Source organism: Pleurodeles waltl, chromosome 8, assembly GCF_031143425.1.
Source record: "Pleurodeles waltl isolate 20211129_DDA chromosome 8, aPleWal1.hap1.20221129, whole genome shotgun sequence".
Lineage (NCBI taxonomy): Eukaryota > Metazoa > Chordata > Amphibia > Caudata > Salamandridae > Pleurodeles > Pleurodeles waltl.
This window is the reverse complement of record NC_090447.1, coordinates 211,321,606-211,347,333: the sequence shown is the minus strand read 5'-3', so window position 1 is coordinate 211,347,333 and position 25,728 is coordinate 211,321,606. Positions and strand designations below refer to the sequence as shown.

The following is a 25,728-nucleotide window of genomic DNA, read 5'->3' as shown; positions in this document are numbered from 1 at the left end:
CAAACTCCCTCCACTTTGATCCAAGGTGCTGCTGTCAATGTCTCATTAAAGACATTTCTTGTCTATTATCTTGTAGTTAACAACTAATAATGCCTCCACTCGGATAACAAGCCAGTAGGATGAGCTTCTTATTTACGTTAACTTCCAGCCTGTTCAGCAGAAAACATCAGATGGCTCTTAAAATGGGACCACAGGTCAATCCTCTTTGGCCAGTAAGTGCATTAACGGCTGACATGTGAAAAGGATGTGATTAGAGGCATGAGTCAGGCTTGCAGGGCTAATATTTCCAATAGTAGTTATTTTAAATAAGTGTTATTATGTGGCTCAGAGTCCTTCCACCAGCTTCCAGTAGCCACTTTAGCTTCTAGAAGCATGTGCCTTAGGAGGGAACAGTCCTTCATGATGAGTGTCATTGCAGCCTTCACTCTGAGTGTTCAACATGCCTTTTTGTACACAGAAGTGCACGTCATGCTACTTGCTTTCTGTATATCATTGTTACATAATCTTGTGTACAAGGTATTTTAAACATGTATCACTTTTCACTGGCTTTCAAAACATTATTTTGTCAAATTAGGTGAGTTAAGATATTGCTATTAGTTTATTATCTGGATATATAATCCTGTATGAATTGTTGTGCATTTAAATTAATAAAGCACACAACTAGCTAGGAACCAAGCAAGCACTGTGCATAGTTCTGGGAATTGCTGGGGTAGGGGACATTCAATAACGAGGGAGAGACTCAAAATCAAAGCATGGATGAGGACAATTAGCCCTCGAAACGACTACTGCTCCTGCTTTTGGAGACTATCAGGCATAGTTCGATGTTGGGGGTCTAATGGAGAATCTTGATTCCTTGCCAAAAAAAACAAAAAAAAAAAAATCAGAAAAGCTACATAAACAGAGAGGAGAACATATGAAGATTATAGATCCTTTGGGTATTCTGCAAGTTGCATATACGAAGAACGTGTGCATACTCCCAGCTTCTACATGCTACAGAGCACAGGGGTAAAATCCTTTGATAAAGATCTGCTGGGAGGTGGAATATAAGTAACCATCAGCAACATTTTTTGTACCTCAAAACATATGAATTAAATATTGATCATTATAATTTGTCTAAATGAACTGATACATACACTTCTTAAAAACTTCTTTAACATAGTTTCCCAGGAACGAACTTTCTGAATATGCTTTATCCAGATGGGGGGAGGGAGGAACGGGAGAAAGGCTCGGAAGCAGAATTTGTGATTTGCTGGCGTTTAACCTGGCTATTCAGTAGTTGAATGGATATCATTTTAAGAGAAAACTGGGAAAAAAACACAGCAGACAGGAGTTTAAAAACACGAGTAATACCAAAATACACAAGCGTTAAGAAAATGGCAGTGTGGCGCTGCAAATGAAGGAGTGATATTTGACATCCAGCAAAAAGTAAAGCATAATTAAATTATTTCGATAGCTGTACAACAATTAATGATAAAATAGCAAAACACATTATTAACCAAATTAAACTGTCAGCACAGACAATGCCAGGCTTCAGGGGAATCAGGAAATTAAACACTGTTCACGAATCACAGCGTTTTGAAAAAGCAATTCTAAAATATATTTCTGGATCACCACATGTAAGGAAATGCCTCCTTGGCATGGTTAACCCCTGACTTTTTGCCTTTGCTGATGCTATGTTTTGAATTGAAAGTGTGCTGAGGCCTGCTAACCAGGCCCCAGCACCAGCGTTCTTTCCCTAACCTGTACTTTTGATTCCACAATTGGCACACCCTGGCATCCAGGTAGGTCCCTTGTAACTGGTACCCCTGGTACCAAGGGCCCTGATGCCAGGGAAGGTCTCTAAGGGCTGCAGCATATCTTATGCCACCCTGGGGACCCCTCACTCAGCACAGACACACTGCTTGCCAGCTTGTGTGTGCTGGTGAGAACAAAACGAGTAAGTCGACATGGCACTCCCCTCAGGGTGCCATGCCAACCTCACCCTGCCTATGCAGTATAGATAAGTCACCCTTCTAGTAGGCCTTACAGCCCTAAGGAAGGGTGCACTATACAATAGGTGAGGGCACCAGTGCATGAGTACTGTGCCCCTACAGTGTCTAAGCCAAACCTTAGACATTGTAAGTGCAGGGTAGGCATAAGAGTATATGGTCTGGGAGTCTGTCAAACACGGACTCCACAGCACCATAATGGCTACACTGAAAACTGGGAAGTTTGGTATCAAACTTCTCAGCACAATAAATGCACACTGATGCCAGTGTACATTTTATTGAGAAATACACCCCAGAGGGCACCTTAGAGGTGCCCCCTGAAACCTTAACCGACTATCTGTGTAGGCTGACTGGTTCCAGCAGCCTGCCACAACCGAGACATGTTGCTGGCCCCATGGGGAGAGTGCCTTTGTCACTCTGAGGCCAGTAACAAAGCCTGCACTGGGTGGAGATGCTATCACCTCCCCCAGGCAGGACCTGTAACACCTGGCGGTGAGCCTCAAAGGCTCACCCCTTTGTTCCAGCACCGCAGGGCACTCCAGCTAGTGGAGTTGCCCGCCCCCTCCGGCCACGGCCCACACTTTTGGCGGCAAGGCCGGAGGAAATAATGAGAATAACAAGGAGGAGTCACTGGCCAGTCAGGACAGCCCCTATGGTGTCCTGAGCTGAAGTGACTCTAACTTTTAGAAATCCTCCATCTTGCAGATGGAGGATTCCCCAATAGGATTAGGGATGTGACCCCCTCCCCTTGGGAGGAGGCACAAAGAGGGTGTACCCACCCTCAGGGCTAGTAGCCATTGGCTACTAACCCCCCAGACCTAAACACGCCCTTAAATTTAGTATTTAAGGGCTTCCCTGAACCTAAAGATTTAGATTCCTGCAACTACAAGAAGAAGAGGACTGCTGAGCTGAAAGACCCCTGCAGAAGAAGAAAAGAAGACACCAACTGCTTTGGCCCCAGACCTACCGGCCTGTCTCCTGCCTTCTAAAGAAACCTGCTCCAGCGACGCTTTCCCCAGGACCAGCGACCTCTGAATCCTCAGAGGACTGCCCTGCTTCAAGAAAGACAAGAAACTCCCGAGGACAGCGGACCTGCTCCAAAAAGACTGCAACTTTGTTACAGAGGAGCAGATTTAAAGACCCCTGCAATCCCCGCAAGAAGCGTGAGACTTGCAACACTGCACCCGGCGACCCCGACTCGACTGGTGGAGAACCAACACCTCAGGGAGGACCCTCCGGCGACTCCGAGCCCGTGAGTAACCAAAGTTGTCCCCCCCTGAGCCCCCACAGCGACGCCTGCAGAGGGAATCCCGAGGCTCCCCCTGACCGTGACTGCCTGACTCTAAAATCCCGACGGCTGGAAAAGACCCTGCACCCGCAGCTCCCAGCTCCTGAAGGATGGGAACTTCAGTGCAGGAGTGACCCCCAGGAGGCCCTCTCCCTTGCCCAGGTGGTGGCTACCCCGAGGAGCCCCCCCCTTGCCTGCCTGCACCGCTGAAGAGACCCCTTGGTCTCCCATTGATTTACTTTGGAAACCCGACGCTTGTTTGCACACAGCACCCGGCCGCCCCGCGCTGCTGAGGGTGTACTTTCTGTGTGGACTTGTGTCCCCCCCGGTGCCCTAAAAAAAACCCCTGGTCTGCCCTACAAAGACGCGGGTACTTACCTGCTGGCAGACTGGAACCGGGGCACCCCCTTCTCTCCATTGAAGCCTATGTGTTTTGGGCACCTCTTTGACCCCTGCACCTGACCGGCCCTGAGCTGCTGGTGTGGTAACTTTGGGGTTGCTCTGAACCCCCAACGGTGGGCTACCTTGGACCCAAACCTGAGACTTGTAAGTGATTTACTTACCTGATAAAACTAACAATAACTTACCTCCCCCAGGAACTGTGAAAATTGCACTGTGTCCACTTTTAAAACAGCTATTTGTGTTTTATGTGAAAAGTATATATGCTATTGTAATTATTCAAAGTTCCAAAAGTACTTACCTGCAATACCTTTCAAATGAGATATTACATGTAGATTTTGAACCTGTGGTTCTCAAAATAAACTAAGAAAATATATTTTTCTATAACAAAACCTATTGCTGGATTTGTCTCTGAGTGTGTGTTCCTCATTTATTGCCTGTGTGTATGTACAACAAATGCTTAACACTACTCCTTTGATAAGCCTACTGCTCGACCACACTACCACAAAATAGAGCATTAGTATTATCTCTTTTTGCCACTATCTTACCTCTAAGGGGAACCCTTGGACTCTGTGCATGCTATTCCTTACTTTGAAATAGCACATACAGAGCCAACTTCCTACATTGGTGGATCAGCGGTGGGGTACAAGACTTTGCATTTGCTGGACTACTCAGCCAATACCTGATCACACGACAAATTCCAAAAATTGTCATTAGAAATTGATTTTTTGCAATTTGAAATTTTTCTAAATTCTTTAAAGTCCTGCTAGGGCCTTGTGTTAGTCCCTCTTAGCATTGCTTTTAGAGTTTAAAAGTTTAGTAAAAGTTTGAATTAGATTCTAGAACTAGTTTTAGATTCTTAAAAAGTATTCCAACTTTTAGAAGCATAATGTCTAGTGCAGAGATGAATGTGGTGGAACTCGACACCACACCTTACCTCCATCTTAAGATGAGGGAGCTAAGGTCACTCTGTAAAATAAAGAAAATAGTAATGGGCCCCAGACCTTCCAAACTACAGCTCCAGGAGCTGTTGGCAGAGTTTGAAAAGGCCAACCCCTCTAAGGATGGCAACTCAGAGGAGGATGATAGTGACTTGGAGGGTGATTCCCCCCTACCAGTCCTATCTAGGGAAGACAGTGCCTCTCAATCCCTGACTCCAAGCATAATAGTCAGAGATGCTGGCTTCCTCACAGGAGGGACCAACCTCTCTGAAATCACTGAGGATAACTCCAGTGAAGAGGACATCCAGTTAGCCAGGATGGCCAAAAGATTGGCTTTGGAAAGACAGATCCTAGCCATAGAAAGGGAAAGACAAGAGATGGGCCTAGGACCCATCAATGGTGGCAGCAACATAAATAGGGTCAGAGATTCTCCTGACATGTTGAAAATCCCTAAAGGGATTGTAACTAAATATGAAGATGGTGATGACATCACCAAATGGTTCACAGCTTTTGAGAAGGCTTGTGTAACCAGAAAAGTGAACAAATCTCACTGGGGTGCTCTCCTTTGGGAAATGTTCACAGGAAAGTGTAGGGATAGACTCCTCACACTCTCTGGAAAAGATGCAGAATCTTATGACCTCATGAAGGGTACCCTGATTGAGGGCTTTGGATTCTCCACTGAGGAGTATAGGATTAGATTCAGGGGGGCTCAAAAATCCTCGAGCCAGACCTGGGTTGACTTTGTGGACTACTCAGTAAAAACACTAGATGGTTGGATTCAAGGCAGTGGTGTAAGTAATTATGATGGGCTGTACAATTTATTTGTGAAAGAACACCTATTAATTAATTGTTTCAATGATAAACTGCATCAGCATCTGGTAGACCTTGGACCAATTTCTCCCCAAGAATTGGGAAAGAAGGCGGACCATTGGGTCAAGACTAGGGTGTCCAAAACTTCCACAGGGGGTGACCAAAAGAAAGGGGTCACAAAACCTCCCCAGGGGAAGGGTGGTGAGACAGCCAAAAACAAAAATAGTAAAGAGTCTTCTACAGGCCCCCAAAAACCTGCACAGGAGGGTGGGACCAGAGCCTCTTCACAAAACAATTCTGGGTACAAGGGTAAAAACTTTGATCCCAAAAAGGCCTGGTGTCGTAGCTGTAATCAGCCTGGACACCAAACTGGAGACAAGGCCTGTCCCCAGAAAAATACCACTTCTAACTCCACTCCAGCTAAAACTGGAATGGCCAGTCTCCAAGTGGGATCAACAGTGTGCCCAGAGCAAATCAGGTGTCACACTGAAGCTACATTAGTCTCTGAGGGTGGGGTGGATTTAGCCACACTGGCTGCCTGGCCCCCTAACATGCAAAAATACAGGCAGCAGCTCTTAATTAATGGGACAAGTGTAGAGGGCCTGAGGGATACAGGTGCCAGTGTCACTATGGTGACAGAGAAACTGGTTTCCCCTGGCCAATACCTGACTGGATAAACCTATCCAGTCACCAATGCTGACAATCAAACTAAAGTACATCCCATGGCAATGGTAACTTTAGAGTGGGGAGGGGTCAATGGCCTGAAACAGGTGGTGGTCTCCTCAAATATCCCAGTAGACTGTTTGCTTGGAAATGACCTGGAGTCCTCAGCATGGGTTGAGGTAGAACTGAAAACCCATGCAGCCATGCTGGGTATCCCTGAACTGGTGTGTGTCAAGACAAGGGCACAGTGCAAGGCACAGGGTGAACAAGTAGAGCTGGAGTCTGGAAGAAAGGCCCAGCCTACCAAGAGAAAAGGAAAGTCAGCTGGGAAACCAGCTGCAACACAACAAGAAAAAGAGAGCCTCTCTTCTCAGGAAGAAGTTCTGCCCTCTGAGGGAACTGAGCCTATGGAGCTGGAACCTTACCAGGTTGAGCTCTTAGGTCCAGGGGGTCCCTCAAGGGAAGAGTTGTGTAAGGGGCAAGAAACCTGTCCCTCTCTTGAAGGCCTTAGGCAGCAAGCTGCTGAAGAGTCCAAAGGCAAGAAAAATGGAACACATAGGGTCTATTGGGAAGATGGACTCCTGTACACTGAGGCAAGAGATCCCAAACCTGGTGCCACTAGGAGAGTGGTAGTGCCTCAGGCGTTCAGAGAGTTTATTCTGACCTTAGCCCATGATATTCCCCTTGCTGGGCATTTGGGACAAACCAAGACGTGGGAGAGGTTAGTCAACCACTTCTACTGGCCCAACATGTCCCAGAAGGTTAAGGAGTTTTGCATCTCCTGTACCACCTGTCAAGCCAGTGGTAAGACAGGTGGACATCCAAAGGCCCCCCTCATTCCACTTCCAGTGGTGGGGGTCCCCTTTGAAAGAGTGGGTGTGGACATAGTGGGTCCACTTGAACCTCCCACAGCCTCAGGAAATATGTACATCCTAGTAGTAGTGGATCATGCTACTAGGTATCCTGAAGCTATTCCCCTTAGGTCGACTACTGCCCCTGCAGTAGCCAAGGCCCTCATTGGTATCTTTACCAGAGTGGGCTTCCCTAAGGAGGTGGTGTCTGACAGAGGTACCAACTTCATGTCAGCATACCTGAAACACATGTGGAATGAGTGTGGAGTGACTTATAAATTCACTACACCCTATCATCCACAAACTAATGGCCTTGTTGAGAGATTCAACAAGACATTAAAGGGCATGATCATGGGGCTCCCAGAAAAACTCAAAAGGAGATGGGATGTCCTCTTGTCATGTCTGCTTTTCGCTTACAGAGAGGTGCCTCAGAAGGGAGTAGGGTTCTCACCCTTTGAACTTCTGTTTGGCCACCCTGTAAGGGGACCACTTGCTCTTGTTAAAGAAGGATGGGAGAGACCTCTTCATGAGCCTAAACAAGATATAGTGGACTATGTACTTGGCCTTCACTCAAGGATGGCAGAGTACATGGATAAGGCAAGTAAAACCCTTGAGGCCAGCCAACAGCTCCAGAAGTTTTGGTATGACCAAAAGGCTGCACTGGTTGAATTTCAACCAGGGCAGAAAGTCTGGGTTTTGGAGCCTGTGGCTCCCAGGGCACTTCAGGACAAATGGAGTGGCCCTTACCCAGTGCTAGAGAGGAAGAGTCAGGTCACCTACCTGGTAGACCTGGGCACAAGCAGGAGCCCCAAGAGGGTGATCCATGTGGACTTAACTCTGTCACTAAGCTCTTCCATGACAGGGCTGATGTCAATCTGTTAATGGTAACAGATGAGGATCAGGAAGCTGAGAGTGAGCCTCTCCCTGATCTTTTGTCATCAAACCCTAATGATGGCTCAGTAGATGGAGTGATCTATTCAGACACCCTCTCTGGCCAACAGCAATCTGACTGTTGGACAGTCCTGCAGCAGTTTGCTGAGCTCTTTTCCCTAACCCCTGGTCAGACACACCTGTGTACCCATGATGTGGACACAGGAGACAGCATGCCTGTCAAAAACAAAATATTCAGACAGTCTGATCAAGTTAAGGAAAGCATCAAGGTGGAAGTCCACAAGATGCTGGAATTGGGAGTAATTGAGCACTCTGACAGCCCCTGGGCTAGCCCAGTGGTCTTAGTCCCCAAACCACACACCAAAGATGGAAAGAGAGAGATGAGGTTTTGTGTGGACTACAGAGGACTTAACTCTGTCACCAAGACAGATGCCCATCCCATTCCTCGAGCTGATGAGCTGATTGATAAATTAGGGGCTGCCAAATTCTTAAGTACCTTTGACTTAACAGCAGGGTACTGGCAAATCAAAATGGCCCCTGGAGCAAAAGAAAAGACAGCATTCTCCACACCTGATGGGCATTATCAGTTCACTCTTATGCCCTTTGGTTTAAAGAATGCCCCTGCCACCTTCCAAAGGTTGGTGAATCAAGTCCTTGCTGGCTTGGAGTCCTTCAGTGCAGCTTATCTTGACGATATTGCTGTCTTTAGCTCCAACTGGCAGGATCACCTGGTCCACCTGAAGAAGGTTTTGAAGGCTCTGCAATCTGCAGGCCTCTCTATCAAGGCATCCAAATGCCAGATAGGGCAGGGAACTGTGGTTTACTTAGGACACCTTGTAGGTGGAGGCCAAGTTCAGCCACTCCAGCCTAAGATCCAGACTATTCTGGACTGGGCAGCTCCAAAAACCCAGACTCAAGTCAGGGCATTCCTTGGCTTGACTGGGTACTATAGGAGGTTTGTGAAGGGATATGGATCCATTGTGACAGCCCTCACAGAACTCACCTCCAAGAAAATGCCCAAGAAAGTAAACTGGACTGTAGAATGCCAACAGGCCTTTGACACCCTGAAACAAGCAATGTGCACAGCACCAGTTCTAAAAGCTCCAGATTACTCCAAGCAGTTCATTGTGCAGACAGATGCCTCTGAACATGGGATAGGGGCAGTTTTGTCCCAAACAAATGATGATGGCCTTGACCAGCCTGTTGCTTTCATTAGCAGGAGGTTACTCCCCAGGGAGCAGCGTTGGAGTGCCATTGAGAGGGAGGCCTTTGCTGTGGTTTGGTCCCTGAAGAAGCTGAGACCATACCTCTTTGGTACTCACATCCTAGTTCAGACTCACCATAGACCTCTCAGATGGCTGATGCAAATGAAAGGTGAAAATCCAAAACTGTTGAGGTGGTCCATCTCCCTACAGGGAATGGACTTTATAGTGGAACACAGACCTGGGACTGCCCATGCCAATGCAGATGGCCTTTCCAGGTTCTTCCACTTAGAAAATGAAGACTCTCTTGGGAAAGGTTAGTCTCATCCTCTTTCGTTGGGGGGGGGGGGGGGGTTGTGTAAGGAAATGCCTCCTTGGCATGGTTACCCCCTGACTTTTTGCCTTTGCTGATGCTATGTTTTGAATTGAAAGTGTGCTGAGGCCTGCTAACCAGGCCCCAGCACCAGTGTTCTTTCCCTAACCTGTACTTTTGATTCCACAATTGGCACACCCTGGCATCCAGGTAAGTCCCTTGTAACTGGTACCCCTGGTACCAAGGGCCCTGATGCCAGGGAAGGTCTCTAAGGGCTGTAGCATATCTTATGCCACCCTGGGGACCCCTCACTCAGCACAGACACACTGCTTGCCAGCTTGTGTGTGCTGGTGAGAACAAAACGAGTAAGTCGACATGGCACTCCCCTCAGGGTGCCATGCCAACCTCACACTGCCTATGCAGTATAGATAAGTCACCCCTCTAGTAGGCCTTACAGCCCTAAGGCAGGGTGCACTATACCATAGGTGAGGGCACCAGTGCATGAGTACTGTGCCCCTACAGTGTCTAAGCCAAACCTTAGACATTGTAAGTGCAGGGTAGCCATAAGAGTATATGGTCTGGGAGTCTGTCAAACATGGACTCCACAGCACCATAATGGCTACACTGAAAACTGGGAAGTTTGGTATCAAACTTCTCAGCACAATAAATGCACACTGATGCCAGTGTACATTTTATTGAGAAATACACCCCAGAGGGCACCTTAGAGGTGCCCCCTGAAACCTTAACCGACTATCTGTGTAGGTTGACTGGTTCCAGCAGCCTGCCACAACCGAGACATGTTGCTGGCCCCATGGGGAGAGTGCCTTTGTCACTCTGAGGCCAGTAACAAAGCCTGCACTGGGTGGAGATGCTATCACCTCCCCCAGGCAGGAGCTGTAACACCTGGCGGTGAGCCTCAAAGGCTCACCCCTTTGTTCCAGCACCGCAGGGCACTCCAGCTAGTGGAGTTGCCCGCCCCCTTCGGCCACGGCCCCCACTTTTGGCGGCAAGGCCGGAGGAAATAATGAGAATAACAAGGAGGAGTCACTGGCCAGTCAGGACAGCCCCTAAGGTGTCCTGAGCTGAAGTGACTCTAACTTTTAGAAATCCTCCATCTTGCAGATGGAGGATTCCCCAATAGGATTAGGGATGTGACCCCTCCCCTTGGGAGGAGGCACAAAGAGGGTGTACCCACCCTCAGGGCTAGTAGCCATTGGCTACTAACCCCCCAGACCTAAACACGCCCTTAAATTTAGTATTTAAGGGCTTCCCTGAACCTAAGAATTTAGATTCCTGCAACTTACCGAAGAAGAAGACTGCTGAGCTGAAAGACCCCTGCAGAAGAAGAAAAGAAGACACCAACTGCTTTGGCCCCAGACCTACCGGCCTGTTTCCTGCCTTCTAAAGAAACCTGCTCCAGCGACGCTTTCCCCAGGACCAGCGACCTCTGAATCCTCAGAGGACTGCCCTGCTTCAAGAAAGACAAGAAACTCCCGAGGACAGCGGACCTGCTCCAAAAAGACTGCAACTTTGTTACAGAGGAGCAGATTTAAAGACCCCTGCAATCCCCGCAAGAAGCGTGAGACTTGCAACACTTCACCCGGCGACCCCGACTCGACTGGTGGAGAACCAACACCTCAGGGAGGACCCTCCGGCGACTCCGAGCCCGTGAGTAACCAAAGTTGTCCCCCCTGAGCCCCCACAGCGACGCCTGCAGAGGGAATCCCGAGGCTCCCCCTGACCGCGACTGCCTGACTCTAAAATCCTGACGGCTGGAAAAGACCCTGCACCCGCAGCCCCCAAAGTATCGGAACTTCAGTGCAGGAGTGACCCCCAGGAGGCCCTCTCCCTTGCCCAGGTGGTGGCTACCCCGAGGAGCCCCCCCCTTGCCTGCCTGCACCGCTGAAGAGACCCCTTGGTCGCCCATTGATTTACTTTGGAAACCAGAAGCTTGTTTGCACACTGCACCCGGCCGCCCCCGCGCTGCTGAGGGTGTACTTTCTGTGTGGACTTGTGTCCCCCCCGGTGCCCTAAAAAAAAACCTGGCCTGCCCTCCGAAGACGCGGGTACTTACCTGCTGGCAGACTGGAACCGGGGCACCCCCTTCTCTCCATTGAAGCCTATGTGTTTTGGGCACCTCTTTGACCTCTGCACCTGACCGGCCCTGAGCTGCTGGTGTGGTAACTTTGGGGTTGCTCTGAACCCCCAACGGTGGGCTACCTTGGACCCAAACCTGAGACTTGTAAGTGATTTACTTACCTGATAAAACTAACAATAACTTACCTCCCCCAGGAACTGTGAAAATTGCACTGTGTCCACTTTTAAAACAGCTATTTGTGTTTTATGTGTATATATGCTATTGTAATTATTAAAAGTTCCAAAAGTACTTACCTGCAATACCTTTCAAATGAGATATTACATGTAGATTTTGAACCTGTGGTTCTTAAAATAAACTAAGAAAAGATATTTTTCTATAACAAAACCTATTGGCTGGATTTGTCTCTGAGTGTGAGTTCCTCGTTTATTGCCTGTGTGTATGTACAACAAATGCTTAACACTACTCCTTTGATAAGCCTACTGCTCGACCACACTACCACAAAATAGAGCATTAGTATTATCTCTTTTTGCCACTATCTTACCTCTAAGGGGAACCCTTGGACTCTGTGCATGCTATTCCTTACTTTGAAATAGCACATACAGAGCCAACTTCCTACACCACACAATATACAGCAACTAGTATTGGGAAAGCTAATAGGTCTGGCGTCATTGTTCGGGAACCAGCTGAGCCCTCATGGATCGAAATCAATTATCAAAAATAATTTTGGCCTCAGAAAGCACTCTTTGCCATAGTAGTCCCATTCACTTGACAGGATGTGCTCCACATGAAAGAGCAGAATTCCGTCACTCACAGTGAAGTTCGCCAATGGCTGAAGTGGGATGACCCACTGCCTCATGCTTTATGTTGTAGTCGGTGGGAAACATATGAATGACACAATAACAGGCCGATGGATGAGGAGGTCCGACTGAAATCCCATTTTAGTCAATTCAAGTGGTCTTGGCTAAAGCCAGACATAAAACCTATAGTAAGCAATTCAATATATTTGGTCATTTAACAACATAAAAATAAGGATATTAAATCATGCAGGACTAAAACTAGCAAGAATTATAGATGCTACTTAAAACCCAGTGGAAAAATGTTTAGGTACTGGACTCCAGCTTTCATTCAGACAAGTGTACTTTGTATGCCAATTGGTATTGTATTTGTTTTCTGACAGCAAAACATTGATATGCTGTTTCCATTTTGTAACGTTATGTGGTAGTGCGTTTTATAGCTACAAGGTCAAGTATGAAAAGCAAGCTCTTTGGATTGGACCTTCCCTTCCTCCGCTCTCTACCCTACCTGCCCCCCCCACCACACCAGACTAGTGGCTCCTTAGCCCTATTTTATTTTGACTTGGTATTTCACTTTCAACATATTTGAACCCATATTATCAATGTTTTGTACTACATTAAGATAAGCAAAACATGGAAAGTGGCCTGCTTGGAGGGATCAAGTGTGGTGTACCAGCTGCAGAACGGAGGCTTTGCCATTTCTGGCCGCTATTTGACCTCTGGTTGCCTGATAGGGCCAATAGGGCCATTTCTCTTACTTTTGTGCATAAAAGGCATCGTGAAATTCTTCAAATACATACACTTCTTAAAATAAAAAAAGGATGCGCGGGTCTTTTCAATCTGAGTTTCAGTTAATGGAGTTTCTGTGGAAAAACACTTAATATTTTTAGAAACACTTATTCTTCGAGCATTTTTAAAAATATGGAACAAATCTCTGCCAACATCAATGTTTAATGCGTTCTAATGCATCTTAATACTGAGCTGCCTATGATAATGCGGTGGTAATAGGACATAACTACCAGAAATACAATTTCATGACTTTGAAAAAGAAGCATTTCAAAAGTAGATTTCAGCTAGAAGTGGAAAGGCAAGAGAAAGGGGTGAGTAATGGCTGTAAAAGTTTGATGAAGAAAGAAGATAGACTTGCAGCACTCTGCTACTGTGAGGAAATCGCTTTTGAGTGGAGTCTATTGATGAGACTAGCAGTCGGAGCAAGCATTTGGGAGTTGAAACATCATTCGAAGGAAATGTAGCTCGCAGTAAAGGAACTATAACCACCAAACAAACCTATTTAGACAAGATGTGGTTTAGACGTAGAGCATGGATCACTTCACCTGGAGACCTTGGCTTTAATTGCTGTGTCGCTAATTTACAAAACATTTCGGAAAATCTACCATCCTGCCTAAAGCTGTAATTAGTGTGAGAAATTTAAAACAGACATATTTGAAAGAAGAAAACAGCGAGCTATAACATTTCAGTACCACATCCACCCCACATCAAAGCTTCTGCGAGGTTCCCACACACTATTTTTTGTGCGTTCTAATTCCTCATGTTAGAAAGTACATCCAAAACTAAAATGTTCAATGCCATATTAAGTACACAACATAAACAAATGACTGAAGCTGCGCATGTTTCTGTCTGCAGCAGCATTAATTACGCCATCGCCAACACATCAATAAAGTGCCTGTGACAAAAATGGGGGCAGGGTCAGAGAGGGCATCATGCCCAAGTACCAGCTCCCCTCCTCCCATTAATTTAAGCAATATTTATTTATATATTTTAACTGCAAGCCTGTCACTGTCTTCAATAGTAAGGAAGCGGCTTCTATGAGCAGAACACTAGCCAGAGTTAGGTGCCATGTATTCCCTTTCCCTGAAGTACATTTTTTCAGGTCCAGCGCTCAAAGCGCTCTGTCCCTGTTGTTATCTCTCTACAGGTTTGTAACCACGGCCATCAGTTTGGTTGGTTTGTGGGCTTACCTTTTAAAATTTGCTTGATTTTATTCATGAAAGGCATGCATACATGGTGCCTTTTCCGGTGTTTATCCCTCAGCGAGCGCACCGGCCAACTACTGAAAACATACGAGGCTCCATGTTTTCCTTATGGTTTCTGGGCTACTTTTTCTCTTTATTTAGTTGGGAACCCGATCTCGATGGGCACTAGTCAGGTGCTTTCCATGACATCGATCCTGTTATATAGATAATTGCCCTTTTGCCGGTTACATGGATAATTGCACTTTTGCCAATATGTTTCACTGCGAGCGAAATTCTGTTTCCTTTTGTGTGTTTGCTTCGCGCTCATGGTTTATCTTTTCATTTTCAGTTTATGTGGCAAGAAAAGTCCAGTTAAGAGTTTACAATTCTAATAGCTCCAACGGGAGCGAGCAAAAGCAAGACCCATTACATTGTAAATGCTTGTTATTAATAGCTAGTAAAGGGTACTGCTTATCATACCAAGTCAAAAATAGAAAAAGGTACTAAAGTGCCCAGTATTAGGTTTTGGGCCTAGGCCTTGCACCAACCTTTGAAAATCCCGAATCGTTCCACAGATTGTTGTTAAATAACACATTCTACTGCGGTTCTGCCATTAGAGCATAAGTATTTAAAGCAAGAAGTGATGTTTCTTAGCAAGGCAACAAAAACCAAAGATAAAAATGTGCCTCTCCCTGACGGAGTCTGTTCCTCAAAAATAAATGAGGGCTGAGAGCAACCGTAAGGAGCCACAACACTGCATTCTTCAAAGAGCATCAGGCTAGCCTTATCAATCACAAAGAACCCTCAAGCTAGGCTTTTCAATCACTAAGAACCAGCAGGCTAGCCTTATCAATCTCTAAGAACCAGCAGGCTAGCCTTATCAATCACAGCGCTGTTTATTCTACGTGTTGCATAGACAGGGATAGATCGCATCTCTTTCCAGGACTGGAGCTTCCCTCTTTAATCAATACACACAGTACTACTGCAATCTACAGGCAGTTACCGAACAGTGACAGATGCCAGAGGGAGGACGGACCCAATGAGGGACAGATCCAGGGCAATCAGTGTACGAGAAGAGATGCAAACAGCCAAGAGATTTTAAGAAGAGGGAGAAGCGAAGCAACATTTCCAACAATTGTGCAGCAGGTGAAGTGGCCTAGCGGCCTTAGGGGCCCTTGGACCTCCACTTATTACTGAGTTTTAATATGAAACCAGAAGAGAGGGGGGGGGCATTTCCCTTGCTTTCACAGGGGCCTGTGGCACCCTTGCCACATCACTGATGATGCAAAGTGCACCAGCCTATGGTACATGGCTGTCAGGAATATGTACAAAAAACATGAGTAGCTGGTCTATCGGTGAACAAATCACAAGTGCAAGGGATTTGTGTGATAGAGAAATTAGTTCAAGGAGTTTGGGTGTCTACACTCAGTGTCAAAAACGAAAGCAGAGGCACTATCTTCAAAACAAATTACACTGGGGAAGATGAAATGTGAGGTAAAGGGCACCAGGTAGTTAAACAATCTTATCTCACACATTAAGAATTAACCATAAGGTTGTTCAAGAAAAGTACATATTACACTTCATAGCAAGATCAACAAATTAAACACCAAAAAAAATCATATACCAGAAATACAAACAAATGTACTAACAGTGTAAGTGGCCATATATGGGTCTCATCGTGTACATGCAGCACCATGCATAGGATGGTCAAGGAAGATAGGGAAAAGAATCCACTGTCCCTGATCAAACTTCCTCATATGAGTCCTAGATCCCATTATTGTTCTGCTGCCGGGGGGCTCTCTTGAGCCTGGATCCAGAACCAATATGAATACAGCAATTTTATCAAAGCCTCTTTGACCAGCTGAGCATACACATGAGAAGGTTAACTTGTGATCATCAGCGCTTGACTGTTTATACCTTTCCTGTTAGCAGCTCTTCGCAGATTATTTTATAATTCATTCGCACATGTACCAGAAGAGGGTTGCAAGAGAAACAGATACAGAAAGATCCGCTGGACAAAATGCAAACGTAGTATCCTTCACATGGCTCAACTTATTAAACATAGCCATACAAGAGCACAGAGGTTGGGTGAATAAAAGGTGTTCTAAAATCAAGTATATATATTGTAAGAAACAGTCTTTGCTTTAATCCCTGAAAACAAAATATTGCTATAATCATGACAAAGGTACTCACGATAGCACATTCCCGATGTAGGCATAGTAGGAGCAGCAGTATGGCGGTGTACCATCACAGCAGTAGGATCTGCAATCATGACCACAATGAGCCAGGCAATCTTCTACAGAAGAAACAAACAAAACCACAGTTCAGAGCACAGCAGCGTCCGGGTAGAATTCTGTCTTCAACAAGCACTTTTCCATGTACTAAAAGGATTAATTGCATGTAAATGCAAGACAAAGTCATCACAAATAATTTTAATTTACAACAAAGTCATCCTTATTGTGCAGGTCTTTGTCTTACAACTGTGGTCGAGAGGCAAAGCTTCATGATTTTGCTCAACTGGTTCCATTCAATCAGAGTTCATTAGAGTTCTACAGGACTTCACCGTCAATTAGTATTGCATTGGACTCTGCTCCTCCACATTCGTGCGCTGTGCAGACCTCGAGTAGCCATGCAAAAAAAGATCAGTCACATCATATGACACTTTACAAATAATCTAATTCCCAATTCAAAATGGTGGCTGGTAATTTTATGAAGGAGGAGGGCAATGTGGGGTGGGACACACACGTGCACATACACCTCACTCACACCCATTCATTCACACACATCCATTCACAACACTCACCAGTGGCAGCTGGAAATTTTACGAGGGAAGTTGGCTGTGTGGAGTCATAAATACACCTCACTCGCACCAATCCATTCACACACACACACACACACTCATTTACAACACTCTCTAACAAATACACATACATTCATACACCAAATGTAAAAACCTATAAAACGTACCTCAACAGCAGATGCTCCAACAGGGAAGCTTCAGAGGTCCCAGGAGGGTTGGGACTGCTGCCTTCCCTCACTGGCTGACATAGGGTCAGCCAATGAGAGAAGGCAGCAGTCCCAATTTCGTCCCAGAGAGGATGCGGTCAGTAAGACTACTGGCCACACCCCACTCTGTGATGAGTAGTCACTAATTCACACTCTGCCCTTGGCATTTCAGGGCTTAAAACTGAAGAGCCCAGGTCAGAGGCAATTAGTGACTCTCCCCCTAGTCACGAGAGGAATGGCCTTGAGGCACCTTTGCCAGGCTGAAGAGGTCACACCCACACAGGATCTGTGACTTTTTCAGCCTGAAACTTTAGCTCAGGTAGGCAGTAGCCTGCGCAGTTAGCATATGTCTAGCTCCTGGCTGCCTGACCTGTACCAGAATAGTGTCTGTTAGGCTGACCTTTGTTCAGCATGACAGACACTCTTCTTGCCTGGAAAAAGGTGGGGGATGTGGCCTCTAAGCCCCTACGAATAGGCTGCTGCTGAAATGTAAGTTTCTGAAGCAGCACATCTTGAAACCAAGAATTGAATTTATGGGGAATTAGCTACCCATGCATGGAAAATGTATTTTATTGGCTAATGTTGCATTATATCAGACTTACACACCATCTAACTAAGTAGGAATAACTGGTGATAATGAAGGGGAGCTGAGAAGGTGCACGTTTAGAGAATTCTAAAAAGGGCATGGGATGATTCTATATTAATGACTAAACATTAAATCCTAATTAAAATACACATATAAAACCCTTCATTCTCCATCACTTGTTGCAATGTTCAAGACAAAGTGAATGAACTTTAAAAAAAAATGATAATAACATTTGAATTACATAAATACTTTTGAGACAGATGTTACTTATATTATTCAAATTGGTATGTTTCTCATTGTACCTTTTGCAAGTTTCCAAAAAGTGTTTTTTAGAGAATAAAATGTGCACAAGTTTTTGGATCAAACAATGCTAAAATTTCCCTTTATAAATTCAAAGGAATTTAGTGGAGTAAAAAAATAAATAATAATAAATAAATAAATAAATAAATAAAAAGTCAAATAAGCACTGTTCACTTAAAGATATAAAATTTGAAACACACTTTATAAAGCTGGCCTAAAAATGGTCGTTTAAGGTGTTGGACATCTCCCAGCTGGACGGTGGAAGTGCTCTCCCTATTGGGCTGAAAAGAAAAAAAAGAAAAAACACAAAAAAACACAAATAAACCCTACACACAGTGCCTTCAAAGAGCCATTCTACAAGCAGCAGCTCATTGTTGACCAATACCTAGAAAATTCCTTACCATTCTAATATGAAATGGCTGCCTATTGAGGTAGGTTGCTCACACAAAACATCCTGTCTAGCGAACAAGAATGAAACTTTTCTAAGTATTAGACATGAAAAACAAAGAAAGGTGGAGGCTCTCTGAAACATGCAATTCTTCTCCATTTAAGTACATTGATTTCAAAACCTGCTGGTTAAAACACCTTATCGTGTGAGGCAGAAGATATAACTTGCACTTATCGTTCGTTTTGATTCCCTCTGTTTATATCTGTGCGACAAACTCTAACTTTATGTCCACTACCTTTTCTTTTATTGTCTTCTTGTCCATTCTCGTATTTCGCCTTCCTCTACCATACTTCTAACCAGATATATATATATATATATCTAAATAAACCAAATACCAAATTACTTGTACACTCTATATTTTGCTTTTACAGTCCAAGAGAATGTTTAGGACAAAGAATCAGCAAACATTAGTAGTACCTCACTTTTTTCAAATCAATATTTAAAAAAAAAAAAAAAAAACTCATAATGGGGTCAGGGTCATTTTAAAGGTGAATATTAGCAAACAACCTAAAAAACAAAAACCACAGATGCAGTACGCATTATACGGGACATGTTTTTGTAATGTGGTACACATACATACATTGAAAGCAATGACGTTCAAGTAACAGTTAATATCAAATCATTTTAAAAAAATCATACAGAGTAGTAATAATGCGACACAGACATCTGCAGTACCAGAAAATGAGAAGGTGTAATTCCCCATGCTTAATCTATAATGGTATATCCCTCCTATTAAGGCTTAACCCAGGAGCACAGGACTAGATGGTGTGGATATGCACATTTTCAACGAGGATACCACTGATAGTGCAGGTGTTTTAATAGAATTTTTTTTAATGAGACTTCATGTATTTTGAGTAATGGATTTGTGTAGAAAATGTAATTACATAGAAAAATAATGCACACATTTGAAAATGTGATCACGATGAGTGGCTGCCGATGTTCACGAAGTATACCGATTAATGGTTTATTAATATGAAATGTTGATTATATGTTAGACTAATGTAGTAATATGTCATATTAAGAGATGTGCCTCATGTATGAGCTTTATTAATTGTAGGTCTTAACTTAGTGGAGGTCTTGGCCTAGTTACACAGCCTCATGCCAAGCTGTATTTTGTAACGTTTAATGAAATGGCTTTCTTAGAAAGTTAAACTGTGATTTTTCCACTGTTCTGTCCAAATGTGCTCGTAGCTAAAAGTCTTTCTCATGAGAACCATTTGCTAGAAGATGCTGTTCTTGCTAAACATAATATTATGAGTGTAATGTGTGTAAGACTGACTTACTCAGGAGAACAATAGAGACACTGACTGGAGTATAAACTGCAACAATATTTTTACCCGAAGAGACGGATGATGAGGACATTACAGGAGAAGCCAATCAGCGACATGTGAACAGAGTAGTGGTAGAATTCATAGATTTGAAGTTTTAGTTTTATTGGACAAAGTATGAACATGTGATCCCTTGACCAATAGGGATTTGGGAATTAGTTTTAGAAAATTTAACTTAACACGACTGCACTGAGAAGAAACCAGCATTGCACGTTTTGCCAAGCCATTCTCTCTATTGTTCTTGAGTGTTTACCTCTATTGTTTCGAGTTGCTTAAAGAATGCCTTTTCTGAACTTTGATGCGGATTCCTGATGCCTTGCTGACCAAACTGATGTCCTGATGACGAAGACTATCTTAGCTTGCCGATCCAATTGAGGAGAGGGATTCTTGCACCCATATGTTTGTTCTGCCTATTTTCTTTTTCTTTCTAGATACCAACCGCACTGTTTTGATAGGGCCATAGCTAGATGTTTTCCAAATTTGTCTTTGCTAATTTTTTAGCATAAAGCCCAACATGCTGATGCTAATCTGGTGTTAGTTAAGGATTCTCACTAATGAAAGTCTGAGATAGGGAATGATGCTTGATGTTTTTCTTTGCTGAATCTAAATGTATGTGATATCGTTTGTGCAAATATTCTTGTTATTAATTTGCACTATAACCTTAAAATGCGTAGTAATTCAAGCTTTGATTAGGTTGCATTTCTTTCGCACGTTTGGACAAACAGTGTCGTTTCTATATGTTTATCATTTGATTTTGAGATTAATTGACGTGACATTAGCATTGTTAATATAGGGAAATAAATATTCTAACTTTTACTAAAGGTGTGGTTTTTCATGACTAAAAGGTCATGGTGTGTGAAAATTACTGACTCCATTGATTATTAATGCTATTATCACTAATTATTAATTATTGACTTTGATCTGCATGTCCTGGAGATATGGTGGGAACGTCTTAATTGCGAGTCAAAAGGTTCATCGACCTATTCGTGTCCCCTTGTAAATTTACTTATTAAGGTCAGACGCTTTAACACCAGCATGATTACTTTAATGAGACACATCAACCCCCTAGAACAGTGTGAACCTAGAAAGTCTCACTTTAACAATTTCCAATTTCTCATACTTGCACCGTCACGTAGGTATCCACTTTAAGATATATCCCTTTGTCCATTATTAAAACCGAGCCTCTCTGATGTCATGGGAAATAGATCTGTGAAATGCCAGTATCTGTGCCTAGCCCTGTCACATATATACTGGTTATCTATGTCGCAAAGTTTTACACTTAAGGCACCTACCATCATTCAGAGAGTTTTATAAAGGAACAGGGCTGTACAGAACTCCAGTGTTACAAAGCACATCTAGTAATGGTACGGCACTGTAAGATTCACAAATGGAGTAAAGGATTATGGTGTCCGAGCAACCCACCTAACGAAATCCCTTCCCAATATTCTATTCCAAGTATAAGATTTCCCCTTAAACACATTGAATGGTTCTTCCCTTTATCATGCCAGTTATTGCCAAGAAGTTTCTGCTTATTAGGAGCACTTTACATAAAAGAAATAAACGCATTTATGAACAGACCTAACAATGATAGTTCATTATTTATTCATTCTAAACATAATTCAAGATGGACGTTGAGCCGTATTTGGACACTGCTGTGCGGGGTACATAGTAAAAACTGTTACTGATGTCCTATCTACCTTATTACAAGTGCATTATAGTTGATGACATTCTAAATAAGGTGGGCAGGATGTCCGCCACATCTTGACAGAGTACCCAGTCCATCAAACTGTAAATAAAGTTGTTTCTTATTGGCAAAGAGGAATACTTCCCTCCCATAGTGCATTGGACTGCATAGTGGGTTGTTTTGGGGAGTGCTGCCACACAACCTCTGTTGCCCATGTGCACAAAGGAACAACAGATATTAAAACAAAGTCTTTACATGATGTCAAGCTTTAACAGTGTTGAATTATTCCATACAAGTATCACAACAGTGGTATGTTACGGTTTGAAGAAATGAATAAAGTAAATGTTAAACAAAAGTCAAACACTCCTTTTGCTGGATCATTTATTCGGAATTCCTCGCATGGACATAGGGCATCTTTTGGTTGACAGTCTGAAACCATTTGCTATAAGAGGGGAATGTTCATCAGGTTGTACCATTTGCCAAGTTTGGCATTTCTGAAGGTGCAATGACAGGGGACAGCAAAAATGCATTAACGAGGTGCCTCAAAGAGATGGGGTGCTGATCCAGGTTGATCTTATGAAAGGTGCATTAAAACTTCTGAAGACACATTTTCTCCAGGCCATCTTGAACCAAACACAGTTTGGCATTTATGCTCACTGTTCCATTGTGCCTCCTGAATAATTACAACAGACATATGAAAAAGGTCATGTTTTTGCCAATGCCATTCATATTCTGCAAATTTAAAAAGTATTCAACTCTATGGATTGCTGCCATTTTCCTGATCTGGTGTTGACTGGGATGCAACCCGTTGCTTCTTCACTACAGGGAAGTCTCTTAATGCAGTCTTGGATTCCCATATGTACCTAGAGGGTTCTTCCACAAAATTACCAGTATGTCATCCCTTTCAATGCGATGCATAGTTGCTGTGAAAGATGTAGAAGTATGGCATAAAACGAGGACTGTCTATTTTTTTTTAAAATGTGCATTTACAAGCTTCAGTGAGCATAACCTTTTCAGGCTTTGCTTAGAAAATCTAAAATTAAAAAATAGGTTATATCACTATTTAAATAATGGCATGATTCAAGCACACATCTTTCTTTTTACTGTTTACAATATTAATTTCTCCTCCTCTCCAAAAAACAGATGTCTCAGCAGTGAGGGGTGCTTCCTCTGTGCAGTGCCCTTAAAATGATCACAGAATCCAAAAGATCAAGACATAAAAACGAATCAAAGCAGGGAAGAGACAGATACTTGAACCAATAGGGGGGGAGGGGGTGAACGGCCTATGGCTCAAAGTTCACCTCCCAAGGTTCAGACCTATCCTACAATATTGTGTCTGGCGTCCTCCATCCCCTCGGTGCATGCAAGCATTGGCTATAAGTGTTGTCTCCTCCGTCTGGAACCTTTTCAACAGCCCATCCCCTCCTTAAACACAGAAACACCATAAATGCCGTACTCTATAATTGCAGTGGTGTAACGAAACTTGACGGGGCCCCCTGCAAAGTACATGAAAGGGGCCCCCTCCCCGGCCCATCACCTGCCAGTTTTGCAGAGGGGGCCACCTGCAAGTCAGTCCACCCCCACTCACCTTCCCTCGCCCACCCATGGTACAATCAGCTATTGAGAGAGAATAGGATGTGGTTGCTAGGGAGGATGAATATTGGCATCCATCTGCTTCACTGCCAGTAGCTCAAATTTAGCGGACAGGACTTCAAGGGAAATTTAATGCCATGATGGAAAGGAGTGCAAGGGCAGAGAGAGTGCTTTGCTTAGATATCTACTGTCAGAAGTTGTTTTCACTAGGTAATTACAGCAATTCACAACTTCCCACATGCAAATCAACTGCAGCACACAGCATCGGCATCATACAGACAGAAAGGTCTTAAGTATTAATTTTAAATTACAAGGTAAGATTGTTTATTTTCTACATATCACTGTTTCCTGTCACTGAGCGGTTATTGAGAAAGGTTTCGATTTATAAATATTGGTGCTTGTAAAGCAGCACATGCCCCCCAAGGCCCCATCAGGGTCTGAGGAATAGATGCAGGAAGTAGATGCAAGGCATGCTTTAAAAGGCACATACATTTCAAGAGGGCATACAAGATGTGAACACAAGCTCTTAAAGGTCACCACAAACAAAGTGGATCTTATAGCTAAATCAAACGCACAAAATGGTTAGTCTAATATTGATAAAGTAGTGCTGATTGGCTGTGCAATATTTGAGTGCAGAATATAATCGCCAGAAAGGAGGTAGATTGTGTTACCACTGCACAGACCTGCACTATGGCCTCCTCTTCTCCAGTCCTGGAGGATGAGTCTAAGAGCTGGTAACAGAAAGAACGAGGTCAGTACAGAGCCCCTCTCTTTTTTAATTTCTTTATATCTCATCTTTAGAGTAATTTGGATGAGGTGATTCTACACCCACTGAAATTGGGTGGTAAATTGATTTTGAATCTACTACATGCAGATGACTAATTATTGTTAAGTAAGACGAAGGTGGAGCTGCGGAGATTATTGAATGATCCTGAGGCTTATTCAAGCACAAACAGCTTGATCATAAAACTAAGGTATTAAGGAAGATCAGCATACCAGGTACCTGGAGTATAAACGGGAAAGCCCCAACTGTTGAATCAGACTACAAATATTTAGGGGTCACTGTAGACTCCAGAAGCACCTATGAAACAAGCATTTTCAATGCAACGAGTCTCGCATTTGTTTGAGTTAGAGCTATTAACGTTGTAAAGCAAAAAAACGCAGTGCGATCACGCTATGTAAAATGCAGCACGATCGGACTGCGTGGAAAATAAACAAATAAAGTATTCCGGACTCCAGGCTGAAAACATCGAGCCTCGTATGTTTTTGGTACTTTAACGGTGCTCTGTAGGTCGGTTAAACACCGTAAAAGGCATGACATATGCATGCCTCTCACAAATGAAAGCATGCGGATTTTAAAAGGCAAGCCCACGAACCAATGTAAGTGACTGACGTGGCATGGGCGTGGTTTCAAGCCAAAAGATAGATTACAGAATGGGCGGAGCACTTTGAGCTCGCCCTTAAATAAAGGTTGCAGGCCAGGTCCAAGGTAGGGTCTCTTATTTTTGCATTTGGCGTGCTCTCAAAATCACCGAAAGGCACGACTTTCGACCCCCCTGCTTAAAATTCTTAATGCCAAACTGATCCCCACCATTACATATGGGAGTGAAATAATGAGAAAGAAGGATTCTGACCTTTTAGGTAGGTTGATCGCCAAAACCTGTGGCATACCTTTGGTTTACCAACATTTGCGTGTGTCTGTAGTTTGGCCTTGCAAAACAAAGCCTAGCCAGACTCAAAACATTTCTCAGATTAATCCACTGATTGTTAAAATGGTCACCCAGGATCCCTGGACAACTTGATCTGTCAAGAGTTAAGTACTTTGACAGGATCTGTGGCACATAGAGATTATATGGTATCCTCCCTCCAGCATTTCCAAGTGTTGGATTTGTTGACTTCCCATGTTCAGGAGCTGCACAGACGTATTTGTTCGAGTGCTATTCACATGTTTTTAAAAAGTAAGCTTTCACAATACCGTTCCGTGTACTTGCCAACTTTAGACAGGCTGCCGCGATAGTCCTAGGCCACAGAAAATTTGAAACGTAGGCTTTGCGGTAAGGCTGAGGAAACATTAATACATAACTTATGTATTTGTCCTAACCTTTTAGCTGCACTACGACAGTACCTCAGGAAGCCCCTAATTAAGATGGGGGTTTGTACCTGTAGGCATGCAGTTACCGAGCGTTTGAAATTCACCACCACCACATTGAATCTAGGCTTTATAAAGTTCTTGTTGTCATTTTCAGAGTGGGTGAAGACTATCTATTCAGTTGTTCTTCAAAGCCTAACAACATTTAGATGCCTGGATATCTAAAAGTGTCATCCGCTTTATGAGGTAATTTCTCGTTGTTCCTGTGAGATTTATTAATTGCCACACTGCACTTACTTCTGCTCTTGGTACAGAAAATTGAGTTTTATTAGGCTTTTGTGGCCCTTTTTTTTTTATCCCATGCACACCATAACTTTGTTCCTGGCAGATAATTTTAAACACACCATACTTTGACGCATGCACCAAGGAAAGTTCTATTTATGAGCACTGGCTAAAATGATATTTCTCACAATATTTCTCTTA

The 25,728-nt window shown here is 43.8% G+C and overlaps 1 protein-coding gene across 1 annotated transcript in view; it reads right to left on the bottom strand.

The window, feature by feature from the left end:
* CYYR1 (cysteine and tyrosine rich 1) overlaps positions 1 to 25,728 on the bottom strand; it is a 185,292-nt gene that overhangs the window by 137,216 nt on the left and 22,348 nt on the right. Inside the window, exon 2 of the mRNA XM_069204080.1 lies at positions 16,405 to 16,507. Coding sequence (XP_069060181.1) covers positions 16,405 to 16,507 — 103 coding nt within the window. The remainder of the gene's footprint in view (positions 1 to 16,404; positions 16,508 to 25,728) is intronic.